Source organism: Heterocephalus glaber, unplaced genomic scaffold, assembly GCF_053883595.1.
Source record: "Heterocephalus glaber isolate CG9 unplaced genomic scaffold, H.glaber_assembly_v1.0 deba00000594, whole genome shotgun sequence".
Classification (NCBI taxonomy): Eukaryota; Metazoa; Chordata; class Mammalia; order Rodentia; family Bathyergidae; genus Heterocephalus; species Heterocephalus glaber.
Window position 1 is genome coordinate 11,487,547 of NW_028258151.1, and position 27,380 is coordinate 11,514,926.

Here is a 27,380-nt window from a genome sequence, read left to right on the forward strand (position 1 = left end):
GAAGAAGGCCTTCCACTCAGGCTGTATTTATAGACAAGAAACTGTACTATCTGAAAACAAGGACAGATACAGAAAGGGAGCCAAAATTCCAGAAAGCTTAACCAATCTGTAATCAAGGATAAGTAGTCAGAGGGCGACTTTTCTTCATTACTTCCCAAAGTTAATACCACCACCACCACAACCACCACCACTACCAGCAGCACCCCCGGGGGCAAGCATCAAGGGCAGCTAGCTGAAAGGTCAGTCCAGCCCCCTGGGTAAGAAAGGGAAGTAAACCTGATCGACCCTGCTGGGAGAACAGCTGCCTCCCCTCCACCACATCTGATTGCAGGCCTGGCTGCTATTTATAGTTGCCAGGCTGCTGTTTGTCTGCCTTTCACAAACCGGGAGAGAGAGGGAGGGAGAGAGAGAGAGAGAGAGAGAGAGAGAGAGAGAGAGAGAGAGAGAGAGAGAGAGAGTGTGTGTGTGTGTGTCTGGAGATGGGTGCTTACACAGCCTCTGGTCCACACACTGGTGTCTGGTGTCACCCCATTGGGGAGGCTGTTTGAACTGGATTCTGACGCACAGCCTCCACCCTGCGCACCTTAATGCCCCTCCTATGGTCCCTTCCTCCAGCAGCCACCCTAAAACCCAGCACTAAGTACTCTGATGATTAAATCATTTTAAAAAATGGACCACAGGTTGAAAAGATCATCATTAAATAACAAATGAAATCCCTGAGCTCTTATCATAACTGTTGAGGCAATCTCAAATTCAAGACAATTTAGGATTTTACTCACAGATTGCTGAGTTAATATATTCTTAGAATTTAATTAGTATCATAATTTTCCATATAAATGTGTACAAGTTAAGCCATTTGCTAAAGGCCATTAAAAAACTGCTTGCAAGTTTTTTAAAAAGTGGTAAATTTTAACCAGGGAACTTACATTTTACCACAATTGGCTCCATCAAAATAATCTATTAAACACTCCAGGAAGCCAGATTTGCAAGCTATATACCAACAGTTTGCTTGTGTCATGCATTTTACATTCAGAATGCTTCGCATTTATTTTATATACAAAAAATGATAGAAACCATAGTTAATTGTCCAGACGCATCCTGGAAAGTGCACTTAACCTATGAAGAGATGAATGCTGAAGCTGCAGGAAAATATAAAATACATGACAGTTAAATGTAACCAACGTTGATAACCAGGAAGACCAAAGGGTAACTTTGCTATTTTTTAATTTAAAAAGCAGATTTAAAAGTATTAAAAAGTAGTAGGAAGAACCAAGAAAAAAAGGAGTAACATTTAGTGAATATTTAATTTGCACCAGATCCTAAAATAAAATTCAAAGCCAGCTCAGTCTGAACCTAAACCACTGAACTCCACCCACCATATAATAGCCTCTTTCAAATAATTTTACTTTTTCCTCCTTCTTTATTTTGGGGGGAGTGCGGAAGATCAAACCCAGGGCTTCATACATAGTAAACAAGTTGTGTATTAACATACCACCTCCATTACGAAGTGTACGTGTAAAAACTTTTCAAAGACAAAATATTTCTAAAATGAGTTACTACATTTAATTGTACTTTTAAAAAAGTTATTTAAAATAAGTTATTATGACTAATATGCTTCATTTGTTTAAAAATCTTGATTTTTAAATCAATTCAGTTCTTGATTTTAATGACTGCCATAATTAAAAAAAAATTTCCATAATCTGTCAGTGCAAATGCAGTATAGTATGTGCACCATGAGCTCAGCTGACCAAATGATTATACAGTGATCCCTTAGGACCCCCTCAGGGACTGATTCCAGAACCATCCCCCCCATACTAAAATTCCTTATACAAAACGGTGTGATATTTGCATACATCCTCCAGTATACTTTGAATCATCTCTAGATTACTTATAATACCTAACACTATGTAAATAGATGTTTATAACTGCATTGGTTAGGGAATAATGAAGAAGAAAGTCTACATATGTTCAGAACATATGCAATTAAAAAAAATGTTTTCAACCTGTAGTTGGTTGAATACATAGATGTGGAACCCTCAGATATGGAAGGAGGACTACTCATTTTTTAATCTCACTCACAAACGACGTTCGTTAGTTAGCAAATTCTCAACTTCCCAAATGCTAATGATTTTACTAAAAAAATAAAGGAAAACTGTTGCACATTTTTTTAATGTTGAGTAAATGTGCCCAAACCTTTGTTTAGATGATTTTACAACAGGTTATAAAATTCCTGTTTTTTAGCTACTGAAACAACGCTACTTTGAAATTGGCAATTAAAGGGAAATGACCCATAGTCTCTTTTCTGTAGGTAATTTTATTCGAGTATAACAAAATAGCCCCAACCATAAGAAGGAAAGCTCATCTTCCACAAAAGAAAGCCAGATAATAAATAAAGGATACAAGAAATAATTAGAAAAACATTATCAAAACCTTAATAAAACTAACTTGGGCAAGTACAGTCAGGTATCATTTCATGGGGACACGGACTAAGAAATGCATCTTTACATGACTTTATCTTTTTTTTGGTACCGGGGATCGAACTCAAGGACCTTTCGCTTGCAAGGCAGGCGGTGGCACCACTGAGCTAAATCCCCAGCCCAACATGACTATCTTTATGCAAAGGCCATGGGATGAATTCACACAAACTAAGATGGCTATGACATCACTAGGCAACAACACCATGGTTTCTGGGGTCCATCAGTGCCTTGGCATCATTATGTAGTGCATGACTGGAATATGAATTATTGTTTAAACACAGGTGAATGGCTGACAGGCAACTGCATATATGAAGAGTGTCAACACCATATTGAATACTTTCTTTCAGTCAGAAGGAAAAAACCACATACTGAAGGGTTTGATGGTTACCACCTACTCCAGTGATCACTTTTGTATCCTTGTATGATGCAACATTTACTACTAATGCATAAGTGTTTATATATAACTTCCACAGGTTCAAGTTATTTCTGTGGAGTTTAAATATACTCCACAGAAAGTGTGGAGTAAACATACTCCAGAGGAAGAAAAGCCAGAGAAACTCAAAAGGTGGAACATGTTACCAGACAACAGGGCTGGCCTCTTCCACAAATCAGTGTGATCAAATAGCGAGTGCGAAGAGTAAGAAATCAGAGGCACAACCACCTCAGTCAGCATGTGCCCATGCATTAGACAGCTTGGATATTTTGGATCAATTGGGAAAACATGAATATAATCTTAGTATCAAGATTATTTTAGATGGCCTGGGGATTTAGCTCAGTGGTTCCAGCACCTGCCTTGAAAGCGCAAGGTCCCGATTTCAATCCCCAGTACCAAAAATATATATATATATCTTAGCTACTTTTCTTGCGGAGACAAAATACCCAACACTCAAAATTAAAGGAGGAAATGTTTGTTTCGACTTACAGTTTGTAGTGGTTTCAGGTAAAGCAGGGCAGGCAAAAGGCAGCAAGCAGCAATCAACGATAGCAGCAGAAGCAGCAGCAGCCTGCCCTTCCCTTTTATCTCTTCCAGGCTACCCACCTTTTGAGTGGTGCCACCCTCACCCAAGGTGGGCCTTTCTTAATCCCAGCATCACACACCCTAGATCCAGCCACCTCCAAAAAGTGCCATCTATGACTGTATGAGGCTTTGGGGAGACATCTAGATACAAGCCATAACAAAGATAAAATATATACTAAAATGAAAGGATGGGTAACTAACTTTTTTTTTTTGGTACCAGGGATCAAACTCAGGTCCTTGCGCTTAGGCAGCAGGCAGCGAAACCACTGAGCTAAATCCCCGGCCCAGGTAACTAAGTTTTTAAAACGCAGGTGATAGAGCTATTGGTAAACATCAAACATACAGTGTGTGAATGTGTATGTAGAAATCACATATACACACACATATGCGTCCTGCTTCTATAAATATAAGCTTTTCTCTACATTTCTCAGGGTGCAAATACAGATTTTCTGCATGATATTTTTTACAAGATGACAAAACAAAATCTCAAATTTTTATTTTCAAAATGCTCCTTTAATCATGAATTTGTTTTGAAAAGCATTTACGTTTCCACTCAAAATTTCACCTTTACTTTGAAATGACATGGTTAAGTACCACAGTCCCCAAATCTGGCTAGCAGTCACTGACTTGCCACATAACAGAGCAGCAAGCATCATTTCATAAAAAACAGGGCACATACCCTTTTGTAAAAAAAACAAAAAAAAAATTCATTTATCTTTAAACCTCAACTCTTTTCTCAGTGGAATAGAAGACTTTTAACTTGACTCTGATTTGTCATCAAAGATTCCAGGATTCAGACAGCTAAAATGGTAAAGCCATTTACCCAGACGCATCAGAGACAATACTTTGAACAATCAAGTCACTCTTGTCACTTCTAATGACACACAGGACATGCTTGGCCATCTGACAAAAGGACTAACAGAAGATGGACACATCAGTCTATGTTTTAGGTTCTTGTGACATATAACCTCTTCCGTTCTTAAGACAAAAATAGGACTATTGGGCTGGGGATTTAGCTCAGTGGTTTCGCCACCTGCTGCGCAAGCGCAAGGATACAAGTTCGATCCCCAATACCAAAAAAAAAAAAAAAAGGACTATGAATGCTCTATTCCTGTGTGCTAAAGCTTCACATTTCTCCCTACCACCCCATATTAAGTCTGTTTATGAATAACAGCTCAGAGTTTAAAAGTAAACAGTTCATTTGGAATATTTTCTTCCTATCAATTTTTCCTGGGGATGTAGTTCAAGGGTAAAGCCCTGAGTTCAAACCACAGTACCAAAAATAACAAAGCAAACAAACATACAAATAAATGAAATTATTTGATATTCAATTTCAATGAGCTTCACTAGTTTTTGGTCTAATTTTTATAAATTCCAGATTATCAAACTATATACAAGAAAAGAATTTTAGAAGGTGAAGACAGGCATGACAGAGCCAGGTAGCAATTTGAAGGTGAGGAAGAACTTACCTAAAAAGCTCCAAAACCAATCCTTTCTTTAATTTTTAAAAATCTTTCACACTTCTGGTGGGATGGGAGTGTAAGAAACATCCTAGAGCTACTCCTCTCCACTGGACAGAAAAGATGAGAAGAGGCTTCTCTATCAGACCATGATGGAGGTGTCCTGCTCTGAGCTCTAAGTCAACTCAGGGAAAACTACAGCTGCAGGGGTTCCTGCAGATGAATCCACTTCAATACAAAATAAAATGGGACTATAAAAATAAAAATATGGGTGGTCAGAGATTTAGCTCAGTGGCACTGCACCTGCCTTGCAAGTGCAAGGTCCTGAGTTGATCCCTGGTCCCCCCCCACCACCAAAAAAACAACCCTGGGTTCAACCCCCAGAACCACATAATAAGCAAACAAACAAATAAATAGAAAACCAAAGATCTTCCAACATAACATAACTTACTAATAAATGAAATTCTTAAGGAATTAAGATATATTATCTACAGGTACAAATGCCCTATGATGAATATGATCGTTACATTTGGCAAGCATATAAATAAATAAATAAATAAATAAATAAATAAATAAATAAAATTCTTAAGTCTCACGTAAATAGTGGCTATCCCAAAACATACTTCCAACAACCCTAACAGAGCACCTGGGAATCTAACCAACATGGTATGTTACCCATCTTCTTACAACACTGCCATGCATGTCCTCGCACATCCTAGCTAGGTGTTCTCATGAGAACAGAGATGACCTAGTTGTACTAGTTAAGTACTTACCATATAGCATCCAATAAGGAAAGCAGCATTAGCTTGTTTTCTTTGATCACAGCCAGTAAAATGAATAATTTTCTTCCTCATCATTGTAATGGACTGCATAAAAATAAATAGTTGTTAGTATTTTTTAAGTTTAAAAACTTCTACCTTATGATAAAGACACATTAGAAATCTCACGACAAAGCATTCACATTAACAAGAGCTTTGAAAAGATTAATGTTGAAACCCCCAAATACCAGATACCTTCCCATAAAGACATTCTGAAATTAGAATGAATACAAAATTCAAGAGGAGAGAAGGGGATGTGACATGAACAGATATAGAGACACACTACCTCTGGGTCATTTCCAAGAAGTGCTGAGGGGCTGTGAAACCAACAGCTGTGACACTCTGAGCAAAGTCTGAAGTTCTCTGCAGGATGCCAGCCACTCAACAGTGCTCTGACTCAGCCTCATAATCATACCATCTAAGACTAGTGAAGTGGGACAGAAAAGTCAGTGTCTCGGGGTCTACAACACAACAGCAAAAAAGCATAGACTGCCTCTGAAAGAAGATGGAAACAGATATGGGAGAAACCATTTCTTTCTTAATTGCTTTTTAAGTAGTCTATTCCAAAAACATGACATTAAAGTACAAAAGTAAGCCACTCTGGGAAGATGAGACAAGATTGAAAGTTCAAACCCAGCCTGGGGAACTTAACAACTTCGTGAGACCCTGTCTAAACACTTTTTTTAAAAGGAGGTGGGATTAGGGATGTAGTTCAGCACAAAGGTCTTGGGTTCAATTCCTGGTACTTCAAGATAAAAGGTGGAAGGAAGGAAGGGAGGAACGGAGGAAGGGAAGAAGGGAGGAAGGGAGGGAGAGAGGGAAGGAGGGATAAAACAGGGTAAAAATAATCAATGCTGCTGAAAATCAGGATCCTAAATAAGCAAGAAGGGGCGTGCAGAGAGTGCAACCTAGAGGGCAAGTGGGGCTTCCAGGGGCTGCTAGTTTTGTTTTTGATCTACTGAGATAATTACCCACAGATATTCCATTTGTGGAAACTCACTGAGCTGTATACTTAAGGACCTGTACATAGTTCTGTATGCATATTATAGAGCAATCTAAAGTTAAAAATAAAAAAGATATGCAACTTCAAAACATAGGAACACACAATCAAATAGCACTTCCCCAACTGTGCTTCACAAACATGAGCAGAAATCAACGTGAGTAAGGCTGGGAACAGAGTCTGTTCAGCCCAGTAAGCGTGTGCTGTGAGGCTTCTCTGAAATCCACATTCCAGGGTTCCAATGTTCCACTTTCTAGCACAAATGTGTATGTATTAAGAGACCAAAGTTGATTAAAAAAACAAGAACAGAACCCAATCAGCCATCTGGCCACAAAAGCATGGTACAAAGCTTCTCCTTTCAAACTTTCAATCCACTTCTTATCACTACTGACTGGACAGGCGGTAATGCTTCAGTTAGGTTGGATGTCAACAGATACAAGTTGTTCTAGTAAATTATTAAAAAACAAAGATGTAATTTTGGCTGACCCAACAGATCAAAGTCCACAGACTCCTGGGCACAGGTTGGGGAGGGGCCCTCTTTCAAAATTAAAGCAAAAGAAAAAGTTCAGGGAAAGGGATTTATTTTCAGCTTCCTAGCCCTGTGGGAAACAAAAGAAAGACCAAGGGCCAGGGATTTAGCTCAGTGGTTCCAACGCCTGCCTTGAAAGCACAAGGTCCCCAGTTCAATCCCCGGTACCAAAAAAAAAAAAAGGAAACAAAAGACCAAGACCTGCCACTAACAAGTGGAAAAGTGTGTGGGCATCAATTGGCAAGTCCATGAATGTTTACATTCCTATTTAGGACCCCAGGAAGAAGGAAAAGTTTCCATCTCTGTATAAATTTGTAGTAAATGTGGTTTGATGAGCAAAAGTTTTTCATTAAGGTAAATTAAAATTTTAAGTAAAAATAAATTTTATTTTGTTTTATAGTTGTCTGACAGGTAATCCACTGAATACATTTTTTTTAAGTGCCTGCGCCCAAATGCAGTATTTCCTACTCAACAATTTATAGTGACTAATCTGAAACTGATAGTGAGCAGTACACAAACACTTTTACTGTCCCTGATCAATAATTCAAAACTTTTAAAATCAAGAAATGAGGTCTAAGTTCAAACTAACAAAAACATACTTTTTTTTTTGGTACCGGGAATTGAACTCTGGTCCTTGCGCTTGCGAGGCAGGCAGCAGAACCACTGAGCTAAATCCCTGGCCCCAAAAACATACTTTTTAACGTCCAGTGGTAACAGCCTTTAGGATATGCTGATGGTGTGTTTCTCTTGTTCCTTAATCATATATATAAGGGATCAAAGTTAAGAGTCACAGTGCTAAAGGAATTTCAAGATAGGAAGGAAAGCAGAGTCCATTTTTCTTGGCAGCTGGCCAGCACTACTCCCTTATCAGAATGAAGGCAGAAAGAACAAGGACCACAGCAAGGGAAAAATTTCTCATTTCGTTTCAGTTCCATCCTGTCAGACAGTAAGATGTTTATTGAACTAGAAAAAAAATCCACTTTGACTTTTCAAATATTTGAGTATCACCAACCCAACCATAATTAAATGACACAAACTTAAGTATTTCTAAAGTAGAAACTCCAGAAAATATACACTGTCACACACACACACACACACACACACACACACATGTGTATATCCTAAACACCACTGCAGCAAAACACCAGACTTCCATCGTGTTTTCAAGATATCTTAAAATGTCATTTCGGCAAGAAACTATTTTATTGAAAGAATTTTATTTTATTTTTGTTGTTGTTTTGAGACAGAGTCTTGCTATGTAGTTCAGACTGGCCTTGAACTCGCCATGTACCCCAGGCTATCCCAGAACTCCAGCCATTCTGTCTCAGCCTCCCAAGTGCTGGGATTACAGGCATGCGCCACCATGCCCAGCTTATTTTGTTCAAATTTTTAAATAACCGTTTTAAAAAGAAATAGGTCTTCCTTACTTTTCTCCCCAAGATTAAGCCAACAATAACTACTAACATCAAATCTTAAGTAAAAAAGACTTTACCTTTAGTTTCTTATTTATCTTGCAACAGTATCTGTAAACCATTGCCAGATTGAGTGGTCCAAAATCTGCGTAGAAGCTTTAAAATTGAAAAATAGAAACATGTATATTCTAGATATATCTTTTTTGGGTCTACAAGATTAAATAAATGACAAGAAAGCATCCACCAAACCAAATTGATATGGGCTATATAATTCAAAGGAATTGTCTTAGTGGAAAAAATATTCTGGTACACAACATCTATTTATATAAGCACCAAGTGGGCTAAAGCGCAGTGGTGGGCACTTGCCTAGCATGTCTGAGGCCCTGCGTTCATTCTCCAGCTCAGAAAAACCGAAAATGCAACAAATGCTACACCCTAAATCTAACCTCAACTAACATGAAAAATCCGTTTAAATTAAGAAATCTGATCTTCCACACATATTTTCCACTGGCAAAGCCTCTAGCTTACATTAAATATAAAATATGAATGTTTAAATGTAGGAAAGTTCTCTGTGGTGTACACACTTATAATCCCAATTACTTGGAAGACTGAGGCAGGAGGATACCAAATTTGACCCCAGCCCATCTCAGGCAACCTAGCCACACCCTGTCTCAAAATACAATTTAAGAAGGATTAGGGATGTTAGCTCAGTGGTGGAGCACTTGACCAGCACAGACAAGGCCCTGAGTTCAATCTTCAATACCACCCACCAAAAAAAAACCCAAAAGGGGGCAGGAAAGTTAGTTCATTTTCACCCCAACTCACCAATCTATTTTATTACCACAGGTTTTTAAAAATTCCTCCAATAAGTAACCAACAGATTTATAATTTTCCAAAGCTACCCTATTTGTAAACATACCTTTACAGTTACTAACAATCTTTAAAAAGCAGTACTTACTTCTCATATTCAAGTTCATTATCTATGCTGAAATAATGTTCATTTGATGCACTCTTTGGTCTGCTGTAGAGAATGGCAAAGCAAAGGCGATCTGAAATGGAAAAATGGCAATGTTCCTTCCTCAAGTTATTAATTTAAAAAGTTTCCTATAGCGTGATGCAATATTTCTGATGAAGTCAAAGTTTTATTTTGTCCATGCAAGTTTTAAATAGTAGGGGTGACAATAAGTAAGTTCAAAATATTCTGGCTCTTTTGGTAGAGAATAATAAGCAATTTTTTTAAAAGGAGAAATTGCCTTGAACTGTTTCAATAGCGGTTAAGTGACATTTTGTGTAATGATATGGTTTGATTTTTTTTTTCTTTTTTGGGGGGGTGGGTTTGAGACAGGGTCTTGCTGTGTAGTTTAGGCTGGCCTTGAACTCCCTATGTTGCCCATGCTGGCCTCAAACTTGCAGCAATCCTCCTGCCTCAGCCTCCCGAATGCTGAGATTACAGGTGTGCACCAGCATGCCCAGCATGTGGTTTTATTTCTGAGGGAGCTTCTCATCATAAAATTTTAGTTCCCCTGGACCAAGAAATTTCAGCGAAGGCCAGTCTGTGTTTGATGGCAAGCCATCCACCTTGACTCTAGCTTCCACATGAAGTTTGTTGTTTTCAGAACATCCTAAAAAGTCACTAAAGTAAGAAGCTTTAAAAAAAATGAGAGAATGCTTTCAAAACTCCTTCAAAATTACAATTTGCAGCCATAGAACACAACAAACCAAACCGTATGTTTTCCCAACTGTTCTGAGTGATCACTTTTTTTTTTTAATTTAGGATCACTACTAGGGTTTCTTTTTGTACATTCAGACAAATCGCTGAGGTGACAGGAGCAGAGAGAGGTCTCCGCGGGAGGTGCTGAAGTCACTAATCGCCCCACTCCAAGACAGGCTTAAGGTCGTGCTCCCACGTCCTGTCCCTCGCTGTGAAGCTGTGCTCACTTGTGGAAAGTCGTGCGACAGGGCGTCCCCTCCTCCGCCACCAGCCCAGGGCCCTCTTTCCGGCTGTGGTCCCCACACCTCCCAGGGTGCGTGTTGGTCGAGGTCCCTCCCTCCTTCCCTCCTTCCTTCCTTCCCCCAGCCGCACTCACCCGAGATCACCTCGGTCACCCACGGGACCCCAGGAGCACCCAGCGTAGGACCCCGAGGCATCAGGACAGCCCGGAGAGAGCAGCGCCACACTCCGAAGTTCAGTAGCCCCAAGTGTGAGGGGCCACTCCCTCGTCCCCTTCTGCTTTTTCTCCTCCGCGGCGCAGATGCCCTAGGAAGGCGGCCGCAAGGTCCGCCAAGGCGCCGCGGGCCCTCTCCGAAGGGGCGTCCCAGCCTGCGTCACAGCAGGATGGGACGGGCGGGGCAGGCAGACGGGACGAGGGCACGGAGGGGAGGACAGCCCGCCCTCGCCGCCAGGGGGCACCAGTACCCTCTGCCAGCGTTAGGATTGGAGCTGGGGTTAGGGTGAGAGCTAGGGTTGGGGTTAGGACAGCGTTCCTCCAACTGCACCGGGTCTGCTCAGAGAGGACTGTTGACATCCTTCCCAGCAACTATGCAATGTATATTCCGCCCCCCTCGCCCCCGCCCCCCCGTACCACGGATCGAACTCAGGACTTTGCGCTTGCCAAGCAGACGCGGCGCCACTGAGCTACATCCCCAGCCCCATGCAATGTATATAGTCTGAACACCTACGTTTACATTTTAATCTCAAGTGAAAACGACAAGATTAATAGCATATTAAGAGCAACGCATTTTCCACAAGAGCATTAACTTTAATAATCCATGAAAAATCTTTCCATGAAAGATTTTCTCATCTTTCCATTAAAACAGAAGGACTACAACAGCAAATCCTTACCCAAAATGACACTCTACAATTTAAATGTAATATATACACAGAAATACACAGCACCATTTTTGCCTCAAATGAAAACTTGCCCACTTCGTAGTCTTATTCTATAATTCTGGATGCATCAGACTTTAAATGCTCAAAACAAAACAAAAACCAAGCCCCATAAATACTTTCTTGATTCTTCCACCTAGGGCTTTTCTAAGTGACACAGACAATCAACTGCTAGATTGATATACATTTTTCAACAGCTTTCATAAACACAAACCAAAGCAGAAGATAAACAGGAAGGAGTATTTTAAATTCATCCCAAGAAGATGATAAACTTCAATTCTATGTTATTGTAAAAATAACAGAAATGCAGATTTAAACAATGAACTATTTTTCTCCTACACTGGCAAAACTCAAGAGTCTGATAACACATTGAGTTGTACCACCATTATTTACACGTGTGAATTTAAAAAATATATACACACGTAGGATTGTGTAAGTAACACTGTACAGCAAGTCTCTGCAGGGAGACACAAGAAGCTGGTAGTCATAGTCATTTTTTAGGGGAAAACTGTCTTGAAATACCGAAAGACACTGCATGAGATCTCACAAGAGAACTTGTAAAAAAGATGTATGCCCTTTCATAGCTTCTGAATTTTCTACCATTTATGAACTATTCAAAATGAGAAGTAAAGCTGCAGCCTTTTTTTCAAAAAGCTGACTCTTCATCAAGATTACAAAGTACAGTGTGAGATAACCTAGAAAATACCCTTTGCACACACTTCAGCTGAGAACCAGCTAGTAACTTCTTTGGGTTTATTAACATTCTAGGGTTCTGTTTGCTTCTGTTTTTGATAGTGTGGTGAAAGAACATGAGCTCTACCCTTGAGCTACACCATACCCTTTCCAGAGCGCTTTTTAAAAATCTAAATATTAAAGTAGGAAAACAGCAAGATAGACCTGGGAAGAGATTTTCCATTCAAGTTCAAACCTAAAGCTCAATTTCTTAAGGACTATTTTCTATGTTGCAGGAGGAAGCAATCACTGATTTTTCAAGTCTATTTACCTCTGTATGATGTCAGTCTTCTTTTTTTAAAATTTTATTTTATTGGTACATTTTAGGTATACAATATAATGACATTCATCATTGGAAATTTGCACCTTTACATAATCTCTCTTGGTTCTTAACTTTTTTCCCCCTTCCCCTGCCCTCCCTTCAACACCTCCATCCCTCCCCCTATTTACAAAGACTTTGTTTCCATTTTCTCATATTAATTCTATTCCCTTCTTTCCTTTCCCCTACTGATCCTAGGGCTGTTTCCAAGTTTTAGCTATTACAAACTGTGCTGCTATAAACATGGGTGCACATATATCACTGTGGTATGATTCTTTTAATTCTTCGGGGAAGATACCTAGCAGGCGAACAGTTGGGTCAAATGGGACTTCCAGTCCTAGTTCTTTGAGATATATCCATACTGATTTCCACAGTGGTTGCACCATTCTACACTCCCACCAGAAGTGGAGCAGGGTTCCTCTTTCCCCACAGCCCCGCCAGCATTTCTTATTGGTTGATTTCATGATAGCAGCCATTCTTTCTGGGGTGAGGGGGAATCTCAGCGTTGTTTTCATTTGCATCTCTCGAATGACCAGTGATGTTGAACATTTTTTCATGTGTTTATTTGCTATTTCTACTTCTTTGTCTGAGAAATGTCTGTTCATTTCAGATGCCCATTTTTAAACTGGGTCTTTAAATTTGGGAAGTCTGATTTCTTTTTAAGTTCTTTATACATTCTGGATAGTAGACCTTTGTCTTGAGGGACCACTGGTGAAAATTTTTTCCCACATGTGGGTTGTCTCTTCACACTGCTGGTGGCTTCTCTTGCTGTGCAGAAGCTTTTTAGTAAAAAGAGATCCCACTTGTTGATTGTTTGTGCTAGTTCATGGGCAACTGAGGTTTTGTTCATAAAATCTTTTCCTACATCAATGTCTTCAAGAGTTCTATCTGTTCCAGCCGGTTCAGCATTTCTGTTTTAGTATTTAGATCTTTAATCTATTTTGATTTTAATTTACCGCATGGTGAAAGATATGTCTAGTTTTAATTTTTGGCAAGTTGAAACCCAATTTTTCCAGCACCATTTATTAAAGTGGCTATCTTTCCTCCAGAGAGGGTGTTTAGCTCCTTTGTCAAAGATGAGGTGGCTGAGTGTCTCTGAAGCTCTTTCTGCATCTTCTAATCTGTTCCACTGGTCCTCAGGTCTGTTTCTTTGCCAGTACCATGCTGTTTTTATCACAGTAGCTTTGCAGTACAGTTTCAACTTGGGGGTTGTAATGCCCCCTGCCATTTCTGTGTTACCTAGAATTGCTTCTGAAATCCTGGGTCTCTTCTTGTTCCAAATGAATTTTTGGATTGTTTTCTCAAGGTCTGTGAAGTATGCTGCTTGGATTTCAATTGGGATTGCACTGAATCTATATAGCAGTTTTGGAAGTATGGCCATTTTCACTATGTTGATCCTTCCTACCCAGGAGTAGGGGATGTCTTTCCATTTTCTGATATCCTCTTCAATCTCTCTTTTCACAGTGCTAAAGTTTTCAGAGAAGAGGTCTTTGATTTCTTTTGTTAGGTTGATTCCTAGGTATTTTAGTTTTTTGGATGCTATTGTGAAAGGAATTATTTTCCTATTTCTCTCTCAGTGAGTCTGTTGTTTGTGTACAGAAAAACTATTGATTTTTATTGTGTTGACCTTCTATCCAGCTACTTTACTGAATTTGGTTATTAAGTCCAGCAGACTTTTGGTGGAGTTTTGGGGGACTTCTATAGAGTATCATGTCATCTGCAAATGACAATTTGACTTGTTCATTTCCTATCTTTATTCCATTTATTTCTTCCTCGTTTCTAATTGCTGTGGCTAATGTTTCCAAAACTATATTAAACAGGAGTGGTGATAGTGGACATCCTTGTCTTGTTCCTGATTTTAGTGTGAAGGATTTTAGTTTCTGACCATTTAGTATGATACTGGCTGTTGGTTTTTCATAGATGGCTTTTATCAGATTGAGGTAGAGACCATCTATTCCAATTTTTTATAGGGTTTTTAACATAAATGCATGTTGGATTTTGTCAAATGCTTTTTCTGCATCTATTGAGATCATATGGTTTTTGTCCTTGGCTCTACTGATATACTGTATTATATTGATTGATTTGCGTATGTTGAGCCACCCCTGCATCCCTGGGATGAACTCATTTCTTGAGGGAGTATGATTTTCTTGATGATCTTCTGCATTCTATTTGCCAGTATCTTATTAAGGATTTTTGCACCTATGTTCATTAGTGAGACTGGCCTATATTTCTCTTTTTTGGTTTGGTCTTTCTCTGATTTGGGAATCAAGGTGATGCTTGCTTGCAGGAATGAATTTGGGAGTATTGCTTCCCTTTCAATTTCATGGAAGAGTTTAAACAGTGGCAATAGTTCTTCTCTAAATGTCTTGCAGAATTCACCAGGGAAGCTAACAGGACCTAGGCTTTTTTTCATTGGTAAGTTTTTAATTACGTTTTCAATTTCATTGATTGATATTGGGTTGTTTAGAATTTTTAGGTCTTCTTTGTTCAACTTTGGTAATTCATATGTATCTAGGAATCTGTCCATTTCTTCTGTGTTGTCCATCTTATTTGGCGTATAGGTTCTCGAAGCAGGTATTCATGATGCTCTGGATTTCTGCTGGGTCCATTGTAATTTCACCCTTTTCATTCCTAATTGCACGGATTTGGGCCTTTTCTTTCCTTTTTCTGACAAGGTTGGCTAAGGGTTTGTCAATTTTGTTGATTCTTTCGAAGAACCAACTCTTGGCTTCATTGATTTTTTTGTATTGTTATCTTAGTCTCTATTGCATTGATTTCTTCTCTGATCTTTATAATTTCCTCCCTTGTATGAGCTTTGGGGTTTTCTTGCTCTTCTTTTTCTAGAACCTTGAGGTTCAGCATCAGGTTGTTTACCTGGGCTCGTTCTGTTTTCCTAATATGCATATTCACTGCTATGAATTACCCTCGTAACAATGCTTTTATTGTGTCCCATAGATTCTGATATGTTGTATTGTCATTGTCATTTAATTGAAGGAATTGTCTGATTTCTTCTTTAATATCCTCTGTGACCCACTGGTTATTCAGAAGTGTGTTGTTCAGTTTCCATGTGTTTATGAAATTTTTGCGTTTCTTTTGCTATGGATCTCCAATTTCATCACACTATGGTCTGATAATATTCAGGGGATAACTTCAATTCCTTTGCATTTAAATATTTTCTATGAGTGAGTGTGTGGTGTATTTTGAAGAATGACCCATGTGCAGCTGAAAAGAATGTGTATTCTGATTCTGTGGGGTGGAACACTCTGTAAACATCTGTTAAGTTCATTTGTTCAAGAGTTTGATTGAGTTCTTGTATTTTGTTGCTTGTTTTTTGTCTAGTTGATCTATCTATTTGTGACAGTGGGGTATTGAGGTCCCCCACTACTATTATATTAGTGCTTATATGATTTTTTTCATGCCAGTTAGTATTTGTTTTATATAGTTGGGCGCACTAGTGTTTGGTATATATTTATGATTGTCATCTCTTGCTCTTGCATTGTTCCCTTTATAAGGATGTAGTGACCTTCTTTTTCTCTCTTAATCAGCGTTGGTTTGAAATCCACTTGATCTGCAAAGAGGATAGCCACTCCTGCTTTTTTTCAGGTTCCTTTTGCATGGAGTATTGTTTTCCACCCTTTAACTTTCAGTCTGAGTTTCTTTTTGAATTAAATGTGTTTCTTCTATGCAGCCTATTGTTGGATCTTGCTTCTCGACCCATTCTGCCAGTCTTATTCTTTTGATTGGTGAATTGAGACCATTAACATTGATGGTTATAACTGATACATATTGACTCATCATTGGCATGACTTTTTGTTGGATTCTCCCCCTTTGCTTTTAATTTCTTGTCATGCCCGGTGGATTCATTTTGCTGGGCTTCCTGGGGTTGTGATCCTCATTGTCTTTTCCTAGGATATTGTCTAAAATTTTTTGGAGTGCTGTTTTGGTATTCATGAAGTTCCTAAGGTGCTCTTTGTCATGAAAGTATCTTATTTCACCATCAATTTTCAAAGATAGTTTTGCAGGGTACATCAATCTGGGTTGGAAGCTGTTTTCCTTTAGTGCTTGGAATATATCACTCCAAGCTCTCCTTGCCTTGAGGGTTTATGTTGAGAAGTCTGCTGTGATTCTGATGGGCTTTTCTTCATATGTGATTTGTTTCTTTTCTCTTAACTGCTTGTAGAACTTTGTTCTTCTGTTGAGTTTCTGGAATCTTAACAATTATATGCCTATGTGTAGATTTTTTTGATCAAGGCTATTTGGAGTCATATATGCCTCACTTATCTGTATGTCAAATTCTTTTCCCCCTGCTCTTGAGAAGTTTTCTGCCATCACTTCTGTGAACAGCTTTTTATGTCATCTGCACTCTCTCTTGTTTCTTCATTGACTCCAATCAGTCTTATGTTATTCTTCTTTGCATCGTCTAGAAGCTGCTGGATTGATTTCTCATGGCCCCTTACAATTTTAAAGCATTTTTTCTTTTCCTAGTCACTAATTGCAATCTGATCTTCTATATCTGATATTCTGAACTCACATTGGCTTGTACTGCTCTGTAGACTTTCAATGGAGTTTTTAATCTCCTAGAAATCTGTTTGCATCTGTTTTAGGGATTCTATTTGTTTCCTATGTTCGGATTCCATCATGTTCCTCAGCTCCTCTCTAGATTTATTAATCATGTCTTGCACTATGGGCACAATCTCTGCTGTTATCTGAGAAATTATTTCTGATTTCATTTTTCCCATATCCTCTTTTGTTGCCAATTCAGGGAGTCCAGGTGTTCAGTATCAGTGTGTTCCATCTCATTTCCCTTTGGGGTTGCAGTAGGTGATCTGGAAGTCTGTTTTTGAGGCTTGTTTACATGTTTTCTCATTTTGACGGGGGTGGGGGGGTGTTGCTGCTGGCAGCCATGTAGCTCACCTCCTCTGTTGGAAGCAGTGGCACATCGACCCAGAAGCCTCCTCCCCTGCACTCCCTCCTCTATCAGGCCCAGTTTGTCAGTATTCTCTTGTTAGACTAGGGGACTACCACACCCCACTACTATAGAGACCAGGGTACTGGGTAAAGAGCGTTTTACTAGGAACTTCACCAGCTAGAAGCAGGGCTCTTTACAAAGTTTTGTTTAAAAACATGTAATCCCTTTATAAGCCCATGGGTCCCCTCTGTAATGGCTTTGTAGTCAAAAACAGATAGGTACAGTACTGAAGAGCTCCTTTTGCTATTTACGTACAATGTCCCTGTCACATCACATCACTATCCCTGCTTCTCTGACTTTTCAGGCCTCCTGCTGGTTACCTCTTCCATTAATACATATTTGTTAGATACATGAAAAAACAATTTCCTACAGAATGACATAATATTTGGGGATAATTAATCATAGAACAGACAGTGGAACCTCTAAACTGAGAAACAGGTTTGAGTTAGATAGGAACCATAATACAGTCAGTCCCTCTAAGCCACAAGGTTTCAGTTAACCTTGATTGAAAAATATTCCTGCAGCACAATGGGGAAGGAAGACATATTTGGGGGGCGGGGGAGGCAGGCAGAAAAGGAGGTTGTAATTTCACATACTATGTAAAACAAACAGCAAATAAAACAATTTTTAAAAGTTGTCATAACTGTAAAAAATGTTAGCAAATAATTTTATAGTTTAATACTGGGGATTTTTAAGTACAACACATACAAAAAAATAACACAGTACAACACAAAACTCACATTGTAAAGGGAAAAGCTAAGAGAAACGTAAAGAAAAAAATAATAACAGATTAATTATAACACATAAAAGACAACATAACAACTCAACGGGGAAAAAAGAATTATAAAGGCTATGAGTAGTCAATTCAAGAAAGAAATATAAATGACTAGTATCATATGAAAAGAAAATTAGTCAAATGTCATGTCACATGCCTATAATCCCAGCAGTGAGGGAGGCTCAGGCAGGAGGATCACAAGTTTAAGTCCTGAGGCAATTTAGTGAGATTCTTTCCAAAAAGAAAAAATAAAAAAAGTTGGCTAAATGGTAGAGTTTCGTGGGTTCAATCCCCAGAATTTGCCCCTTCATAAAAAGAAAAGTAATCTTACCAGTTTCTTCAAAGAAAAAGAGAAAGTCTATCAAAATGAATTAAAAAATCACATGACTACCTCATTAAATACACACACACACACACACACACACACACACACACACGCACGCACACACGAGTCATTCAAATCAATACTCTGAGGGCCAGGGATTTAGATCAGTGGCACTGCGCCTGCCTTGCAAGCGTACAAGGTCCTGAGTTTGATCCCCAGTACTGGAAAACAAAAATCAATACTCCGGGCTGAGGGCTGTAGCTCAGTGGCAGAGTACTTGCCTAAGCATGTGCCCATCCCTGGGTTGAATCATAAGCACTGGGAAAATCAAGTCACTACTCATTCACAATTAAGTCTTTGCACAAAGGAGCTAACCTGATAAAAGATTATCTTCCAGGTCTATACTGATAGTAAATACACTTCCTGCCTAACTTCAGAAGCCAAGCCCCCCCCAATAAAAAAAGAGACAAAAATCCCCAATCTTGTCCCTTCTATTTAACGTAATAACTAGAAGTGCTTTCTGGTGCCAACATAAGAAAAAGAGTAAGAGAAGCATTGGAAAGGAAGACTCAAAATTTTCCTGATTTTCAGATCGTGATTGTGTACCTAGAAAATTAATAGAATGTTGGCAAACTGTCAGAATAAAGTTTTATGAAGTTTTGAGATACAGATAATTAGCACACAGAAACCAAGAGCTTTTGTATTTCCTTGCATTAACCAATTATGAAGTGTAATAGAAAATAAAAGACATGCACATCCTTCCTGAATAAGCAGAGAATAAAGCAGATAGGTTAATGAGAAGATGCGAAGTGCCCCTTTACTGATTCTGATCAAAATCTCCACAGGTCTTTTCATGATATTAAATGCTGCTAACTAAATAGTACAGGGGCCAAGAAGACCTGAGAATAGTTTTATAGAAAAAGAGGAAGGCCTCTGTCCTACCAAAATATTAAAAGATACAAAGAGTGCCACATAACCTGGTGGAAGTAGCATCATAGATCATTGGACCCAGCACGAATATTCAGGACCTGGTATAGACAGAGTACTGGCTATAGTACTGGGGGTGGGGAGGGAGGTCATTCAATCCCAACCTCATACCATAATATACCACTACGCTCCAAAGAAGAAAATACAGAAATATAACTCCCATCAGAGGAGCAGGGAAAGGTTTAAAATAAAAAATGAAAAAAGATCTCAATCAACTCTAATGCAGAAAATTGAGAAATCTGATTTCACAATGATTTAGTACTTCCATTCAATATGCAAACGCATGAACAAAATTTAAATGATAACACAGTCTGAGAAATCAGTGCATAAAACTACAAAGAACATTAAATCAAAGAGAAAAAAATCTAACACACCCAAAAATAAATGGGCAGAGAATGGAAATAAATACACAAAAAGTGCCAGGTGTGGTGACGCATACCTGTAATTCCAACACTTGGGAGGATGAGGCAGGAAGATCAACAAAAGTCAGAAGCCAGCCTGGGCTACATCCCAGTAGTAGTTCAAGGTTAGCCTGAACTATATACACAAAAAAGGAAGAAACCTAATTTATCCTTCCTTGTTTCTTCCTGTAAAGTACTGAAGACTGAACTCAGGGATGCTCTACCACTAAGCTACATGCCCAGCCTTTCTTATTTTTTGAGACGGGGTCTTACTAAGTTGCCAGCCTGGGCTCAAACTTGCGATCCTCCTGACTCAGCCTCCTTGGTCTTTTTTGGGGGGCTCAAACTTGGGGCCTTGTGCTTTTGAGGCAGGCGGTGGCACCACTGAACTAAATCCCTGGCCCATCCTTGCTCCTCTTTTGGAACCTGGCTACATAGAATGTGGGAGAGGAACAGTGGCAACAAACAGCCCTAAAGTGATTTAGTTTATAGCAGAGGCTTATTTCTTGCTGCTGCTACTGTATCACAGATGAGGGTGGAAGAGACTCTATGTCAACACAGTCACACTAAGGATTCTGGAGCCTGTGGATGTACTCTCTGGAATTCATCCTTGTTGCTGTCAGACATGGCAGTGGCTGCTTACACAATTCCACTTGCCTGCAGCTTGAAATGTGCAACTGTAAATCAAGCCCGGTCATTTTATCCTTCATTTGTTTAAGTACAGTACTTTGCTTCTCAATCAGCTGGTCAAAAACCAATGTGAGAAAAAGAGGAAACCTATCCATACAAGCCCAAGCCATCTCCTCTCACTGACCCTAATGTTGTTAGTCTCCCTACTCACCTGTATTTCTAAAATATTTTCTAAATGATTTTTAAAGGGAAACTTTACAGATTTTTTTGTACTATGATATTTTACACTAGAATTGTTAAGTTTTCAAACTTTTCAGACCATTTAATTGTCCAAACCCTGCAGGAACTCCCCTCCTGTGGCCAGCAGAAACCAAAATTATAGTTGTTAGTAAATTACTTTAGAAAGCTAACTATTTATTTTTTAAATGACTATCACATATCTTATGATTTAGTAATTCCACTTCCAGGTTTGCATAACAATAATTCACACACATATTCACCAAGAAACATACAAAAATGTTCATAGAATCATTATTTCTAACAACAAAAACAAAGCAATCCACATTTCCAGAGTAGAATGAAAAACCGGGATGCTTTCTTACAATGAAATATCACAAAGCAAAGAAAACAAATGAGATGTGACCACATACAGTATCTAGATGAACGCACACATACTTTTTAGTAAAAGTACCCAGAAACAAAAGGTAATATCATAATATAGCATGATTTCATTGCTATGACTTCTAAAACTAGACAACATAAGTCTCTGGCAATAAAAATCAGAGTTGTGTGTGTGTGTGTGTGTGTATATATATATATATTTTTTTTTTTGGTACCAGGGATTGAACTCCAGACCTTGCACTTGCGTGGCAGGCGCCGGAACCGCTGAGCTAAATCCCCAGCCCTGAGTAGTGTATAGAGGGTGGTGACCAGGAAAGGACATGGATATTTACAAATTGTTCCTTGGGCTGGGGATTTAGCTCAGTGGTTCCGCCCCGCCTGCCTGGCAAGCACAAGGCCCTGAGTTCGATGCCCAGCAACAAAAAAAAAGAAAAGAAAAGGTTGATAAAGTTGGGTATAAGGCAAATAAGCTGCCATCCCCCCTACATGGGAGGCTAAGGCAGGAAGATTGCTTGAGCCCAGGAGTTCCAGGCTAGCTTGCAGAACATAGCAAGACCCTATTCTCAAGAAAGAAAAGGAAAAAAAGAATTGATGAATTTTCAAGAGATATCATTAAAAATGGGGGGGGCATTAGGAGATTAGGGAGTGGCAAAAGTGGCTGGGGAAGTGGGTGACTTGTTAATTACAAGGTCCCGGACACATGTTCAGAACAGTTTCTAAAGCCCTGAACATAGACTTCTCCCCAGAACTCCAGCGGGTTTTCAATAGGACGCCCTACACCTCATGTAAGCTTAAGGTATGGAATCCCAGCACTGTCTCTCAGGACCTATATGTAGAAGTTCTCATGGGTTTCCTGTAGATTTGGACAGTATAAAAGGACACAGCCACCAAGAAGAGCTTGGTATCCTGGCTTTCCTGTATCCTGCAGGGTGTACCTTTACCTTGCTTTTTCTTTCCTTTTACTCAGCCCAAACTTGTTCTGTAGAGCCAGTTTCTCTCTTACTTTTACTTTTTCAAATAAACTTTACCACTACTTTTTGCTCATTTCGGTCAATTCCTTGTTCTAAACAAGAACCTGGATTCCAACTCCAGGAGAGGGGAACAACTCAGAAACCGGTAAGGTTTAACTAGTGAGCCACTTTTAGAAGGAGCTACCTAGTAACAGCTAAGAGGATATAGGGGCCAACCCAAAAAAATTCCCAATGGCCAAAACAGGAACAAATGGAACGATAAAATACTTACTACTTAATTATAAGCCAAAGTATAGAATAATATGAATAAATCTGTACTGATACAAATAACTGATAGAATAAATAAATACAGGAGACAAATCTTCCTTACAGTAGAACTGCAAACAACACACAGAGCCACTTCCCTCCAAGCTCTAGCCCTTTCCCCCTTTGAGTGTAGGCTGGACTTTAGTGACTTGCTTGCAATATGGAACACAATATGGAAAAGGAACAATAGTAACTGTACAAAGGAGAAACATACTTTAACCAAGTGATCAAGAGTTAAGCAGCGATGTCACCTGGACCGCAGGTTCCCTTGATGCAACAGGGTGGGTGAGAAAGTGTGCTCCACCGCAGCAGTTTCATTCCAACTCCTGGCCAGGCATGAGGAGTGTACAGACGAACCCAATTTGAAAGATAGTCTACAAAATGGGACCCGTATTCCTCAAAGCTGTCACAAGGGGTTGGGGATTTAGCTCAGTGGTTCTGCAGTCTGCCTTGCAAGGACAAGGACCTGAGTTCGATTCCCGGTACCAAAAAAAAAAAAAAAGCTGCCACAGGCCTTACTAGACTAAGGCAATGACAACTACATGAGATGTAGTATCCTGGACTGAATGCTGAAATGGAAAAAAAATAGTAAAAACTATGGAAATCTGGAGTGTATGTAACAGTAACACAACAATATTGGGTTCTTTTGTTTTGGGGTTTTTTGTTTCACTGTGATGCTTGGAATGGAACCCAAGTCCTTGACTACGAGATAAATGCTCTACCACTGAGCTACACTCCCAGCCCCAATGTTCCTCTTTAGTATGAATCAATAAATTCAATTGTATCCCCCCAGTCAAATTCACATATTGAAGCCCTAGTTCACTATGTGACATATTTGGAAACAGAGCCTTTGAGGGGAGTTAAATGGCCATTAATTTAGGTTAAATGACATCATAAAAGGTTGGACCCACTTAATCTCATGAAACTGGTGTCATTAAAAGAAAAGAAGAAAGGGCCAGGGATTTAGCTCAGTGGTTCCGCTGCCTGCCTCACAAGCTCAAGGTAGAGACTGGGAGAGGGGAGAGAGGAGAGGGGGAGAAACAGGTGATAACATAAGAGAAAACTGAAACGGGACAGAGTATTCAGGAACTCTATGATCTTTGTAACATTTCTGTAAATCTAAAGCTATTTTTTTTAAAGGCAACTGAATGAGAGAAGACATCTATAGCATATATAAAGAACCCACATAAATATTAAAAATATTCCTTAACTGGGCATGGCGGTGCACACCTGGAATCCCAGCACTCAGGAGCCTGAGGCAGGAATATTGAGACCTCAAAGCCACCCTGGGCTACATAGTGAGATGCTGTCTCAAAATAAAAATAAAACAAGACTGAGCCATATTTCTACAGGGAAATATATGAAAATTGTTACACCTAGCAAGAAAGAACCAACCAGAGACCGATATTAAATCCACACAGAAGTTTATTACCAGCCGGGACCCAAGCCGAGCATCGGACTCGAGCCTCGAATGGGGGGAGATTAACATTTTATACACCTTTGAGGCCAGCAGTTCCTAGGCCCCCCTATGGGATAGAACTAGTAAAGCAAGCAAAAGGTACAGAAGTGGAACATCCTGCTGTTAGAACATTTGTAAAACAATAGTTGATTAATTGTTGTTTCTAAGAGACTCTAAGGGAAGGAGGTTTCTAAGCTTCCTCCTTTTGAGTTCATCTAAAGGGCAGGCAGGTGGGTCGTTCAGCAGCAATATGGAGTCTGTCTTGCTAACTAGGGTCCTTCAAAAATAAACAGAAGAGCAACTAGAAGAATATTCCCACGTAATAGTTACTATGGAGATGGAACTGGGATTGGGGAATAAAGAAGGAAACTTTATGGATATTGCTTGGGTTATCAAAAACATCTTGGAGCCTGGGGGTACAGCTCAGCCTAGTATGTTCCCAATATCATGACTGAATGAATAACTAGATGAATGAATACCACAGGTCTTGGAGTTTGTCGTTTTGTTTCAGTGGTGCTGGAGTCTGACCCCAAACCCAGGGCACGAAGAATGGTAACTAAACTTGCACTCCACCACTGAACTACAGGCCCAGCCAGTCTGGGGGTTTTTAAGAAGGGCTCAGTGTTAGTTCACAGGTGAAAATAATGTAAATTCCCATGGAGGGAGGGCAGACAGAAGGAGGCAAGTCCGTCTCGCGCTGCTCTCCAACCTGGAGTGCCCCACTTTTCTACTCCCCATGTGCAAGAGCAGTTATTTCCAGCCGGGACAAGATCTGCCTGCCAGTGCAGACCTGTGGTAAGGGCACAGATGTCATTGGAAAATGCATTAGTAACTCCACCAGGTGCCTTCCACCACCCCCCTCAGGGCCAGGCCTTCAGCCCTGAGCTGGAGATACAAAGGTGCCTGATGCCTGTGCACTTTATAGGAGTTAACTAAGGGCCAGCACCATCAGCTCTCTTTGCTCCTCCTCTAAAGCAAGGGGGCCCTTCAACTTCAAGCACTGTGGAAAAATAAAAACAACTCTCCAGCATGTCTCACATGTTCTCTCTGTGAAAGATTCTATTTGAAGGCGAGAGTATAGGTTGGGAGTGTGGCTCAGTGAGCAGAGGTTGCCTAGCATGCAGGTGGTCCTGCATTCCACTGCCAGCACCACGGAAGAAAGAAAAAGACCCTGGTTTCTTTTGTCAATCAATGTTGTATAATTCTCAGTTACTTGATCTTATCTGGGACTTAACCTCTTCCTTCATTTATCAGGAGGCTGAATGAACTATTCGACAAATTACTCTCTTCTTACTCATTTTATATAAGAGCCTAGCTTATTGTTAATTCACTTCAAATACAGTGACAAGGATAAAATATACCAAATGGCTAAGCTACACCATGGAGCCAGCCAGTAGATCTGGGGACAGATGCTATAATCTATACCTTTAATAAGTAGGAAGTCACAATCCAGAAGAGACACAGCAACTTCTCTGTCATGCCTCTGAAAATTGTTATTAAAATATTGTTTTTGTTTTTTGAGACAGGATATCAGTATGTAGTTCAGGCTTGTCTTGAATTCTTGGCAATCCTCCTGCCTCAGCTCCGAGTGTTGGGATTATATGCATGCACCACCACACTCAGCTCACAAAAAATTTTGTTGATAAAATTAGTGGTTTGTTAGTGAATATAATGGTTGTTACAGATGAGGTCTCATTAGTGACATTTGTAGTATCCAATATAATGTACATTGTCAAACTATTGTACAGACACTCTGCTTTTAAATCATTGAATCTTCATCAGATAGTGTTGTAGCACCTGTAATCCCAGCTATGAAGAAGGATGAGGCAGGAGGATCATTTGAGCCTCCAAGTTGAAGGTCAGCCTGGACAAATGAGGGCCCTGTCTCAAATGCAAAAAATAATCTAAAACTCTTATTTAGGGAGAGTGTTTGAGACTTAAACCTGGGTAATTAAATTACCCCCCTCTACATCTAGCTACTGCCTCTGAGGATTTCTGGTTGACTGGTAACAACCATTAAGAATTAACAGAGGCATGCCCTACCAAGGTCCTGAGTCGCACAGAACAGGCCGAATCAGCCCGCTGCTGACAGGCAGGTCTGCCCACCCCCTACCGAGGTCCCCAGTCCGTGCCGAATACGCTGAATCAGCCCACTGCACACAGGAAGGTCTGTGCAGGCCCCTACTGAGGACCTGAGTCACGCAGAAGACACCGAATCACCCTGCTGCAGACAGGCAGCCACCTAGGTCCACACTACAAAGACGCAGAGGACACCAGACCACCAGACCAAGGTACTGAGTCCCACTATTCCCAGCCCAGAGGTAGGGGCTTCTGAGCCGTTGTCCCACTGCTCCTGGTCCAGAGGAAGGGACTTCCCGGTCAAGATCCCTAAACTGCTCCCAGCCCAGAGGAAAGGGCTTTTGGGCCAACTTCTGTCCCACTGCTCCTGGCCCAGAGGAAAGGGATTCCACGCCACCATCCCTCCCACCACTCCCGGCCCAGAGGGAGGGGCTTCTGAGCCATCATCCCACTGCTCCTGGTCCAGAGGAAGGGGCTTCCCAGCCAGCATCCCTCCTGCTGCTCCCAGCCCACAGGAAAGGGCTTTTGGGTCAACATCCCTACCACTGCTCCCGGCCCCTGTCCCACCTCACCAAGATCAGAGGAGGTAATCTGTGCAGGTGCAAACAGCCCCCCGCCCCACTTGAAATGAGAAAACATGTAAATAAGTCTCAAAACCAGACTTCCAGATCACCTACAGCAACCTGAGATGGACCATTCTGATAATCAGCCACCTGGACCCACTGAACTGGCAACAAAAGGGGATCTGGAAAAAATGAAATCAGAAATAATTTCTCAGATAACAGGAGAAATTGTGCCCCTAGTGCAAGACATGATTAATAAATCTAGAGAGGAGCTCAGGAGCATGATGGAATCTCAACATAAGAAACAAATGGAATCCATAAAACAGATGCAAATAGATTTCCAGGACATGAAAAACTCCACTGAAAGTCTACACAGCAGAATGAGCCAATGTGAGGACAGAATTTCAGATATAGAAGATAAGACTGCAATTAGTGACCAGGAAAAGAAAAATTGCTTCATAATTATAAGGGAACATGAAAAATCAATCCAGCAGCTGCTAGATGATGGAAAGAAGAATAACATAAGACTGACTGGGCTCAATGAAGAAACAGGAGACAGTGCAGATGACATAAAAAATCTCTTCACAGAAATAATGGCAGAAAACTTCCTAAGCAGGGGAAAAGAGCTTGACATACAGATAA

General features: G+C 40.1%; 1 protein-coding gene across 11 annotated transcripts in view; it reads right to left on the bottom strand.

The window, feature by feature from the left end:
• Cdc14b (cell division cycle 14B) overlaps window positions 1-27,380 on the bottom strand; it is a 98,892-nt gene that overhangs the window by 36,803 nt on the left and 34,709 nt on the right. For 7 of the 11 annotated variants that reach the window (XR_015448833.1, XR_002395496.2, XR_015448834.1 and 4 more), the window contains exons 2-4: window positions 9,673-9,763; window positions 8,795-8,870; window positions 5,729-5,821 (exon numbers count right to left, since the gene is read on the bottom strand). Coding sequence is in view for 8 of the 11 variants with exons in the window: in XM_004846088.4 (XP_004846145.2) it covers window positions 5,729-5,821; window positions 8,795-8,870; window positions 9,673-9,763 (260 nt within the window). In the remaining 3 variants the exon portion in view is untranslated. Of the gene's footprint in view, window positions 1-5,728; window positions 5,822-8,794; window positions 8,871-9,672; window positions 9,764-10,801; window positions 11,076-27,380 lie in introns of those variants that run through there. The other 4 variants (XM_013072704.3, XM_087204948.1, XM_087204949.1 and 1 more) reach the window with 4 other exon arrangements.